Below are 12,206 nucleotides of genomic sequence, written 5' to 3' on the forward strand. Positions count from 1 at the left end.
CAGGGTCAATGCAGCTAGCTATCAGGAGATTTTGGAGCACTTCATGCTTCCATCTGCCAAAAAGCTTTATGGAGATGAAGATTTCATTTTTCAGCACGACCTGGCAACTGCTCACAGTGCCAAAACCACTGGTAAATGGTTTACTGACCATGGTATTACTGTGCTCAATTGGCCTGCCAACACTCCTGACCTGAACGCCATAGAGAATCTGTGGGATATTGTGAAGAGAAAGTTGAGAGACGCAAGACCCAACACTCTGGATGAGCTTAAGGCCGATATCGAAGCATCCTGGGCCTCCATAACACCTGAGCAGTGCCACAAGCTGTTTGCATCCATGCCACGCCGCATTGAAGCAGTCGTTTCTGCAAAAGGATTCCCGACCAAGTATTGAGTGCATAACTGAACATAATTATTTGAAGGTTGACTTTTTTTGTTTTAAAAACACTTTTCTTTTATTGGTCGGATGAAATATGCTAATTTTTTGAGATAGGAAATGTGGGTTTTCATGAGCTGCATGCCAAAATCATCAATAAGAAAAACAATAAAAGGCTTGAACTACTTCAGTTGTGTGTCATGAATCTAAAATATATGAAAGTCTAATGTTTATCATTACATTACAGAAAATAATGAACTTTATCACAATATGCTAATTTTTTGAGAAGATCCTGTATATCCTCACCTCACCTCACCTGGATGATCTGGATGATATGATCTCTGTGATCTCCCTGATTAGACTCACTGTTGGTATTTCTAGTTCTTTGAAAAAATAAATTGTCTGGAACTATGCAAAATATGCTGCCTGAAAATAGTCAAATCAAATTCCAACAAGGTGGAATTAGATTGGTCCTTTTTCAAGCTGCTTCAATTTCCATAAAAATGTGCCTAATCCTGCATCAACTTTAAATTATTTGCATCTCATTGACCATCCCTAGTTATAACATATTCCACCCAAAATGAAAACAAAAAACAAACAAAAAAAACCCCACTTCATTTTGTGACAGATCATGACACCTAGTGGGGGAAATAAAGAATGACACTTGTTTTGTCAGACCCATAGATGCATCATACATACAGTAGTTCTAAATGTAAGGCCTCGTTCACATCATTTAGCGCAGATGGCTGTGCGATTGGAACGCAACGCGTCCGATCGCACGCCATCTGCGCTCCTATGCGCTGCGCTGCAGATCCCATTCATTACAATGAATGGGATCTGCGCTGCGATTCCCAAAAATGCGTGCAGCACGCGATAGCGCAATCGTGCTGCCACGCAGCGCATATGATGGGAACGGTAGAAGGGCTGTCTATGCCCTTCTACCGTTCTTGCGTGTCGCACACTATACGCGCTGCCAAAATGCGGACGGCAGCGCGTATAGTCTGAACGAGGCCTAAAGGCATAACATTTTCTGAATCTAAATGTTCTGCTTTCTGACTGGAGGGTGTAATGGTTAAGGGCTCTGCCTCTGAGGTAGGAGACCTTTGTTTAAATCTCGGCTCCTCCTATTCAGTAAGCCAGCACCTATTCAGTAAGGAGTTCTTTGGGCAAGACTCCCTAACACTGCTACTGCCTACTGAGTGCGCTCTAGTGGCTGCCTCACAAGCACTTTTAGTCCGACAGGAGAAAAGCTCTATACAAAAAAAAAGAATTTTTTTCCCTTTTATCAACCAAGGCTGCATCTGTTTAAGGTTGATATTATATGGCAATTGCAGCATACGCAGCATTGTGGGTTGGCTTCACTACCCATTATAAAAATAGTACCACACTTAAGTATAACTTAGGTTATATCAATTATAAAACATCTATGTCTGCCAATGATGCCCTCAAAAGGCTTACATCGGCACTTTTGTAATTCCTTGAAATACTTTATAGTGACAGAAGCAATATATGAATATATTCTGAGATCTGGATATATTCTGAGATCTGGATTGCTTTGGCCTAATTTGTGGCAAGTGGATATTAGCTGACAAACCCTGATCAACCAGACAATTGGAATAGTACCTTAACCACTTGAGGACCGTGGTGTTAAACCCCCCCTAGTGACCAGGCCATTTTTTAGTAATTGGGCCACTGCAGCTTTAAGGCCTTGCTGCAGGGCCGCACAACTCAGCACACAAGTGACCCCCCCCCCCCCTTTCAGCTCTGTTGGTGGGGTCTGATAGCTCCCCAGTTGTTGTTGTTATTTTAGTTTTTTTTATAAATATTTATTTATAGTGTCAGCTGACACTAATTTCTCAGAGGACGTCTCAGAGCATAAAAGCTTCTCTGTGTCGCACGTGTCCGGCTGGGGAGAGTGTAGGAACATGCAGGATCAGCCACAACCACAGGGGAGCCAGGGATGCATTTCTCTGCAGAACTCTGTTTCTGGAGCTGGCTGCAGCTTTGCTGGAGCTGCTGTCAGGTAAGATCGTTATATGCAGCCATTTTAAAGAATATTGAAGCTCACTCAATCCTGCTTATACTGACTACTATGTGAACTGAACTGTTCTCACCCCTCCTTTCTGATGACTCATGCTGTCTTCTCTCTCGAGTTCTAAAATCTAACAGCATGAGTCATCCGAAAAGAGGGGGTAAGGAGTATGGAAGTCAGTAATTAAAGCTAACCTGAAACCTACAAAAAATAAATACTACCATAGATCCTTTGATCTTCCGTGACCCCTCCACTGCCGGCCAGGACCCTCTTCATCTTTGCAGCTGCACCCCCTCCGTGTACAAGCAGAGCCACACTGCGCTGGCACTAGTAGGGTTCAAGCCCGCACCGTAACAAAGACCTGCTCATGCATGGAAAAAAGTGTGCCTGAATGGCTCTGTGCTACTGTGCAGATGCAGAGGTCATACCTGGTGCCTTCACAGCGCGTCCACGCTTGTACACAGAGGGGAGCGTAGCCACAAGCAATATTCAGCATTAATGTAGAATATTGTAAAAAGGATTTCAGTGCAGGAACTGAGGGATGTAAGAAGACCAGGAAAGCCTCTGAGCCATCAAAAAGCTTGGCCCAACCATGTTAAGTTTTTAACTTTTTTTCTAAATTCAGATACCCTTTAACCATTTATGCCATCTGGACGTGAATTTCACGGTAGGATATACAGTAACAGTAGATTTGTATGTGTAAATCTGCTACAGGGCTATTTTAAGTGAACTGGTAGAAGGATTCTATGCAACCCTTACCTCACGTTTTGTACTTGGGGCATCAGAATTACTGATTGGCTAATCAGAAAGTAGGACAGAGGGGACAGAGTGAATACTTAATGCAGAGAGTGGAATCAATGTAATGTGTTGGGAAGGTGGGCAGAAGACTTACATTGATGGATAACAGAAAATAGAAATATTTAATGTGGGATGAAACTCCATATTAACTGATAAAATTAAATAAATTATCTAATAAGAAATTATATATTTAGTTTTCCTATCCTGTTGTTTTTAGTGTTCCCGGTCAGATTTAGGAGAAATGTAAAAGAAAATAATATTTTGTCTGGTTTTCATCTTTATTTTTTTCTTTGTGATGCCAAAAGTGACATCTCCTGCCCTCCCTTTTTTTTTTAAACCCAGCTCAGTGGTAATTTACTGCATATTTTACAGATTACTGTCCCTCCCACAGCAAACATAATTTAGATGACAGACTTACATCACTGTGTAAACTCTTCAAAGGGAGGGAGGAGTCAATTACCTTCTAGTCATAGTGTCCTTATCTTATCTGAAATTGGAAGTTTCTGTTATTTTACATTTTGAGATAAGCTTGTTACTGTAGCTAAAACAGGCAAAGAAAAATAAAAACGAGTGGACATATAGGGAACTATTTTAGAAAAAAATGATATATATGTATATATATATATATATATATATATATATATATATATATATATATATATATATATATATATATATATATATACAGTGGTGTGAAAAACTATTTGCCCCCTTCCTGATTTCTTATTCTTTTGCATGTTTGTCACACTTAAATGTTTCTGCTCATCAAAAACCGTTAACCATTAGTTAAAGATAACATAATTGAACACAAAATGCAGTTTTAAATGATGGTTTTTATTATTTAGTGAGAAAAAAAACTCAAAACCTACATAGCCCTGTGTGAAAAAGAAATTGCCCCCTGAACCTAATAACTGGTTGGGCCACCCTTAGCAGCAATAACTGCAATCAAGCGTTTGCGATAACTTTCAACAAGTCTTTTACAGCGCTCTGGAGGAATTTTAGCCCACTCATCTTTGCAGAATTTTTGTAATCCAGCTTTATTTGAGGGTTTTCTAGCATGAACTGCCTTTTTAAGGTCATGCCACAACATCTCAATAGGATTCAGGTCAGGGCTTTGACTAGGCCACTCCAAAGTCTTCATTTTGTTTTTCTTCAGCCATTCAGAGGTGGATTTGCTGGTGTCTTTTGGGTCATTGTCCTGCTGCAGCACCCAAGATCGCTTCAGCTTAAGTTGACGAACAGATGGCCGGACATTCTCCTTCAGGATTTTTTGGTAGACAGTAGAATTCATGGTTCCATCTATCACAGCAAGCCTTCCAGGTCCTGAAGCAGCAAAACAACCCCAGACCATCACACTACCACCACCATATTTTATTGTTGGTATGATGTTCTTTTGCTGAAAGGCTGTGTTACTTCTACGACAGATTTAACAGGACACGCACCTTCCAAAAAGTTCAACTTTTGTCTCGGCGGTCCACAAGGTATTTTCCCACAAGTCTTGGCAATCATTGAGATGTTTTTTTAGCAAAATTGAGACGAGCCTTAATGTTCTTTTTGCTTAAAAGTGGTTTGCGCCTTGGATATCTGCCATGCAGACCGTTTTCACCCAGTCTCTTTCTTATGGTGGAGTTGTGAACACTGACCTTAATTGAGGCAAGTGAGGCCTGTAGTTCTTTAGATGTTGTCCTGGGGCCTTTTGTGGCCTCTCGGATGAGTTTTCTCTGCGCTCTTGGGGTAATTTTGGTCGGCCAGCCACTCCTGGGAAGGTTCATCACTGTTCCATGTTTTTGCCATTTGTGGATAATGGCTCTCACAGTGGTTCGCTGGAGTCCCAAAGCTTTAGAAATGGCTTTATAACCTTTACCAGACTGATAGATCTCAATTACAGTACTTTTGTTCTCATTTGTTCCTGAATTTCTTTGGATCTTGGCATGATGTCTAGCTTTTGAGGTGCTTTTGGTCTACTTCTCTATGTCAGATAGCTCCTATTTAAGTGATTTCTTGATTGAAACAGGTGTGGCAGTAATCAGGCCTGGGGGTGACTACAGAAATTGAACTCAGGTGTGATACACCACAGTTAAGTTATTTTTTAACAAGGGGGGCAATCACTTTTTCACACAGGGCCATGTAGGTTTTGAGTTTTTTTTCCTCACTAAATAATAAAAAACATCATTTAAAACTGCATTATGTGTTCAATTATGTTATCTTTGACTAATAGTTAACGGTTTTTGATGAGCAGAAACATTTAAGTGTGACAAACATGCAAAAGAATAAGAAATCAGGAAATGGGCAAATAGTTTATATATATACATACATATATATATATATATATATATATATATACAGTATATATCACTGACCATTTTTAGGCAATCTTTTATTTTTGGATTTTTCAACCCCCTTTAACTACTTCACTCTCACATAAAGAATCTCTCCTGTGTTACCAGGTAAGTCATTGGGTTACTATGTAAATGTTTGCAACAATTGGATAACTATTATAAACTACAAATAACTTTTGGCTAATTTGATCAGTGTCCTATATTTTCCATCTTAATGTTCTACAGAAATTGGATGACACTAGCTCTTCTGAAGGAAGTACCATTGATATAAAGCCAGAGGCAGAGGAAGTTCCAGTGGAGAAGCCTGAAGAATATCTGGACCCAGATAACTGCTTCACAGAGGGTAGGTACTGTCAGGGTCGGACTGGGACACTAAGGGCCCACCAAGGAAGTTTCAGCCCGGGCCCCCCCCCCCCGATCCCCTCCTCCTCGCCCCCCCCCCCCCCCCCCCCCCATTTTGGGCTCACATACACATGTACTCTAGAAATTTTGCATGAGTTTATGGTAGGGAAAAGATTGTGAGCACTTCTGAGGACAGTCTCCAATAGGGATATGTCCACATGCGGCGCGCGCAGCGCGCCGCAGCGAAAGTAAATGGGTGTCACCACGCACTGGAACATCGGCGTGGTCACGATGAGTCATGGGCAGACTTAAAAAAAAAAAAAACACAACATAAGTAGCGGTGTTATTCACAGAGATTAGGTCCGACCAGATACATTTTAGATAAAATATTCAAGTAGTTACATGCCTCATGATAATTCATCAAGTAGTCAAATCGCAGCAGATTTTCCGACAAAATGCAATCAGGTTGGCGGCAGATACCCCCACAACATGCAATCAGGTTGGCGGCAGATACCCCCACAAAATGCAATCAGGTTGGCGGCAGATACCCCCACAAAATGCAATCAAATTGGCGGCAGATACCCCCCCAAAATGCAATCAGGTTGGTGGCAGATACCCCCCCCCCAAAAGTGGGCAGCAGTGACCAGAAAATCGTAATGTGGGCAGCAGGCACCAGAAAATCGCAATGTGGGCAGCAGTGATCAGAAAATCGCAATGTGGGCAGCAGTGACCAGAAAATCGTAATGTGGGCAGCAGTGATCAGAAAATCGTAATGTGGGCAGCAGTGACCAAGAAAATCGCAATGTGGGCAGCAGACACCTGAAAATCGCAATGTGGGCAGCAGTGATCAGAAAATCGTAATGTGGGCAGCAGGCACCAGAAAATCGTAATGTGGGCAGCAGTGATCAGAAAATCGTAATGTGGGCAGCAGTGACCAAGAAAATCGTAATGTGGGCAGCAGGCACCAGAAAATCGCAATGTGGGCAGCAGTGATCAGAAAATCGCAATGTGGGCAGCAGTGATCAGAAAATCGTAATGTGGGCAGCAGTGACCAGAAAATCGTAATGTGGGCAGCAGACACCTGAAAATCGTAATGTGGGCAGCAGACACCTGAAAATCGCAATGTGGGCAGCAGACACCTGAAAATCGTAATGTGGGCAGCAGTGACCAGAAAATCGTAATGTGGGCAGCAGAGACCTGAAAATCGTAATGTGGGCAGCAGACACCTGAAAATCGCAATGTGGGCAGCAGACACCTGAAAATCGTAATGTGGGCAGCAGTCACCAGAAAATCGCAATGTGGGCAGCAGTGATCAGAAAATCGCAATGTGGGCAGCAGTGACCAGAAAATCGTAATGTGGGCAGCAGACACCTGAAAATCGCAATGTGGGCAGCAGACACCTGAAAATCGTAATGTGGGCAGCAGTCACCTGAAACCCCCCTCCCTCACCTAGGGGCCCCCCCTCCAGAATTGTAGCCAGCGGCAGCAGCGGGGATGAATCACTTACCAGCATGACGAGATCCATAGCTCTGCGTGCCGCTGGCTGGTCTGGCCTCTCTCTGTTTCCTGAACTGACTGTCCAATCACGCTCTCGCAGTACTTCCTGCGAGAGCGTGATTGGACAGTCAGTTCAGGAGCCAGAGAGAGACCAGACCAGCCAGCGGCACGCAGAGCTATGGATCTCCGTGTCATGCCGTTAAGTGATTCATCCCCGCTGGCTGCAATTCTGGAGAGGGGGGGGGCGCGGAAGGGGGGCCCCTAGGTGAGGGAGGGGGGGGGAGGCTTCCGCCCCTCCCCGCCGATCTGTGCACAATGTCCCCCCTTCCTGCGCTTAGCCCCCCTCCTTTTTAGCACTGGGGCCCCCAGGAGGCGGGACGGCCGGGGCCCACCGATGGGACCATCGGTGGTTCGGTGGGCCTGTCCGAGGCTGGGTACTGTACATCAAAGAGATGTAGTCAGTAGTTTGGTGCATTTATATAGCACTGAAATGGGTTCTGTAGTGCTTTACAGTGTACATTAAACTATCATATCACTAATTTTCCCGCTCACAATCTAATAAAACAATATGAGAAATTTACAATGAAGATTTGTCTTATAAGCTGACCACATTTTTGAAAATGTTAATATCTGGTTGTCGTGCTGATGCTTTGCTTTTAAACCTTAGAGTTCCAGTTATTTTTTTACAAAAGCTACACGCCAGTGCCAGCTGTATTTGTACTGTGTTTATTATATGTCTTGCCAAATCTGTATCTACCAAAGTCCAAATTGGTCAGTTGGATTGTTATTAAGGTGCAAATAAATTTGAGATTATTGAGAATTATGCTAATTATTAAAAATGTTACTGATTATTATAAACATCTATTGTAAAATGGACTAATCAAATCTTGCCGTAAAAGCATTTCACTGGTCATTATCCATGCTGCATAGATTTGCAGTAACATTTGCATATTCCTACATCAGTTTAGAATTATTTGTATATTTTAAGTAAAGTAGAAAATTGGCACAGAATCAACATTTTGTACTCCTTTTAGATGTCCATGGCAAAGGAATATGAGGACATAAAAATGCCTACAGACATCCCCAGCAGGCAGAAGTACTTTTGCATTAAAAAACTTTTAGACGTCCGTGATATATGGATGTAAAAACAAAGACCACCTATAGACGTCAGTAGCAGTCTAAGGGTTAATACTTGTTGAACCATCATCTCAGAAAAAGTCTGTAGGTCAAATTTTCTGACTCTTTTTGTACTTTTTTTGCTTGTATATTTCCCCTACGCAAGCGGTTTATGAAATATAAATAAAAAAACAAAAGATTAACACTAGGCTCCTGGAGTTTTTTTTCCTAGAATATCAGCAGTGGCAGCCTTTATGTCTGTGCACAGGATATTTTGCAGTTATATTATTTATTATTATTACTATTATTTATTATTATTATTATTATTATTATATTGTATTTATAAAGCGCCTACATATATACCTCTGTTGTATTACATTTGACAGACAATGGGCCTGATCCAATTCACTTTTTTTCTCTGTTTTCTCCTAGGCCAGTTATAGGCAAACTTGGCTCTCCAGCTGTTAAGAAACTACAAGTCCCATAATGCATTGCAGGAGTCTGACAGCCACAGTCATGATTCATAAAGGCAAATGTATTGTGGGACTTGTAGTTCCTTAAAGAGAACCTGAGGTGGGATTATATTATGCTAGTGGGGCACAGAGGCTGGTTGTGCACAGTAACACCAGCCTCTGTTGCCCCATGGTGTGCCTCAAAGACCCCCCTGCGCGCCGCTATACCCCCGCAGTGCTGGCGACACACAGCGTGTCGCCAGCACAATGTTTATCTAAGCGCTGTCTGTCAGCGCCGCTCCCCCGCCTCCTCCGTGTCAACGATACCCGCCGCGTCACTTCCCTCTAATCAGCGGGAGGGAAGGGACACAGGCGGGTAGCGCCAATAAGGAGGAGGCGGGGGAGCGGCGCTGACAGACAGCGCTTAGGTAAACATTGTCGCCAGCACTTCGGGGGTATAGCGGCACGCAGGGGGGGCCTTTGAGGCACACCATGGGGCAACAGAGGCTGGTGATAGTGTGCACAACCAGCCTCTGTGCCCCACTAGCATAATAAAATCCCACCTCGGGTTCTCTTTAACAGCTTGAGAGCCAGGTTTGTAGATCACTGTCCTAGGTGATATTTCATATCTTATTAATAAAATGCCTTTTAAGCCACCAGCAAGCAAGAAAATAGAATAATTTAGTTAGTACTTTTTCACCTACTTTTTGGTACCTTTTCAATTGCAAAGTGCTTAAAAGTTATTTTAAATAGAAGATGAAAACTATGTCCAAGGACAATACTTAGGAGAAATAAGTGAATTGGATTAAACCCATTGTGTATACAAAGTTTCTCCCTTTCTCTCCTTCTCAAGTTTAACTTAAAACCCTACTAAACTCAAAACTGAGCAAGGCAAATTTAAATGGCAATCAGGAGTGTATAAATGAGCTAACTTTTGTGAAGCCCTTTTTTCCTGTAGGAAGGGCATTAAGGGAACGTCGCAGCCACTTGGCATGCAGAATCCTAAAAGAGTAAGTTTTTTTTCTCAACTGCCACTCTCTAAACACGCACGATGCACCCCCCCCCCCCCCCCCCCCACAGGGGCTTGTTGAAGATTGCATGTGGCTGTGCTCTTGTCCATGAATGAGCGTGGCCACACTGTGCTGGCACAGGACGCCTCTCATCTGTGCAGTACACTTGTGCTCAACATTTTCCTCTGTGGGGGTACTGTGCTACTGCACAGGTGTAAGGCATCCTGCGCAGAGAGTCTGTAGTCATTCATAGATGGAAACATGTGGCCACTAACTTCCAGATGGTCCCAATGTTCAGTGGTGGTTCGGGAGGAGCGTGTGGGAATCCTCTGGAGGAGGTAAGGTAAACATCTGAATTTCTCTCCCATTAATACTACAGGTTTACTTTAATTGATATCAGGCACATCTCCTTTAACCCCCTTGGTGGTATGAAAAATACCGCCAGGGGGAAGCGCAGCAGTTTTTTTTTTTTTTTTAAATCATGTAGCGAGCCGAGGGCTCGCTACATGATAGCCGCTGCTCAGCGGCATCCCCCCGCCCTCTTCGATCGCCTTCAAAGAACGGGATTTCCTGGAGGGCTTCCCCCGTCGCCATGGCCCGGGATGTCATTGGGGGGGTGGCCCGGGACGTCATTGGGAGTCCCGGGCCACCCCTCGGCGCTGCCTGGAACTGATTGGCCAGGCAGCGCACGGGGTCTGGGGGGGGGCGTGCGCCGCACCGGATAGCGGCGATCGGGCGCGCGGCGGCGGCGATCGGGGTGCTGGCGCAGCTAGCAAAGTGCTAGCTGCGTCCAGCAAAAAAAAATTATTTAAATCGGCCCAGCAGGGCCTGAGCGGCACCCTCCGGCGGCTTACCCCGTGTCTAGCACGGGGTTACCGCTAAGGAGGTTAAGATACCTGGCCAGGATCTCCTTTGACACTCACTACCTGCAGCACAAACCTATATAGCTAGAGGCTCCAAGCTCTGTCTATGCCCTGTCCATGATTTCTGAAGAGTGTGATGATGCAGAGCCACATAGCATTAGCTATCACCTAGAGCGCACATGTAGCAAGGCAGCTCTATGTGTGATCCATTATCTTAGTATAGTGGCCAATATGCAATTAACCTTTTCACCTGAGTTTTCTCCTAGGTGAGATTTTCACTTGTCAGTAAAATACCTTTTAAACTGCCAGAAAGCAAGAAAATACTCAACATAATTTTGACAGTACTTTTTCACCTACTTTTTGGTACTTTTTCAATTGCAGAGTGCTGAAAAGTGATTTAACCAGTTGAGGACCACAGACTTACACCCCCATAGTGACCAGGCTATTTTTTACAATTCAGCACACTGCAGCTTTAACAGCTTGCTGCAGGGCCATACAACTTAGCACACAAATGAATCTTGCCTCCTCTTATTGCCACCAACAGAGCGTTCTGTTGGTGGCATCTGATCACTGCTGCCACGTGTTTTTTTTATTATTATTAATTTTAACTTTATTTTTTTTAAAAAAAATAAAAATACTTCCTTTTAATTTTAATTTATTCCTCCCCCTCCCACCCCCCAAGATCCAATCCCTGCAATCGTCTCTTATAGGCATCAGCCTATGAGAGCAATCGCTTTCTGTGAGTCTCCAGGGGACAGCCACTGCTTCATAGTTACATAGTAATTTGGGTTGAAAAAAGACATATGTCTATCGAGTTAAATCTTCTTCCCCTAACAACCTGCCAACAACGATCACCACTGGCAGGCTGTTTACGGAGTGGAGCTCCATCACTCAAGTGGTGATGATCCCCGCTAATCTGCAGCTACAGGACTTGGTACCAATCCAGGTTAGGCGGGCCTGTAACTGCCACACAGAAAAAGGAAGATCACTGGGTCTCAACCTGGATTTTGCAATTATAGCTTTGGCTTTATTAGCACCATAGTAGCAGACAACACGATGTTTCGGCCCAACGGCCTTTATCAAGTGTTACCAAACACAAAAACATTCACATATATAAAGGTTAAAACACACCCCTAAAGGGCGGGCACACACTTAGTAAATCCATTAGACAAAGAGAGACATTAGCCATTAAAGGGACAGTCCTACAAAAAGCATTTAAGGCTAAAATCCTCATTAAGTCCATTCGGTGTAAGCGTACTTAGCTTGTCTATCCACCTACTTTCCCTTCTGAGTAGCGTGATTTCACCGTTTGCACCTTCATTCGTGTAAACCTTTTCCAAGACACACCAGCGCAGATCACTGACAATATGTCCACATTCGTAGT

General features: G+C 43.5%; 1 protein-coding gene across 6 annotated transcripts in view; it reads left to right on the forward strand.

The window, feature by feature from the left end:
- The window catches only part of LOC137545764 (sodium channel protein type 8 subunit alpha-like), a 456,138-nt gene that overhangs the window by 387,844 nt on the left and 56,088 nt on the right, over positions 1 to 12,206 (forward strand). For all 6 annotated transcript variants that reach the window (XM_068267362.1, XM_068267360.1, XM_068267357.1 and 3 more), the window contains one exon: positions 5,768 to 5,885. In XM_068267362.1, the coding sequence (XP_068123463.1) occupies positions 5,768 to 5,885 (118 nt within the window). The remainder of the gene's footprint in view (positions 1 to 5,767; positions 5,886 to 12,206) is intronic.

The sequence above is a fragment of the Hyperolius riggenbachi genome, chromosome 2 (assembly GCF_040937935.1).
Source record: "Hyperolius riggenbachi isolate aHypRig1 chromosome 2, aHypRig1.pri, whole genome shotgun sequence".
Taxonomy (NCBI): Eukaryota; Metazoa; Chordata; class Amphibia; order Anura; family Hyperoliidae; genus Hyperolius; species Hyperolius riggenbachi.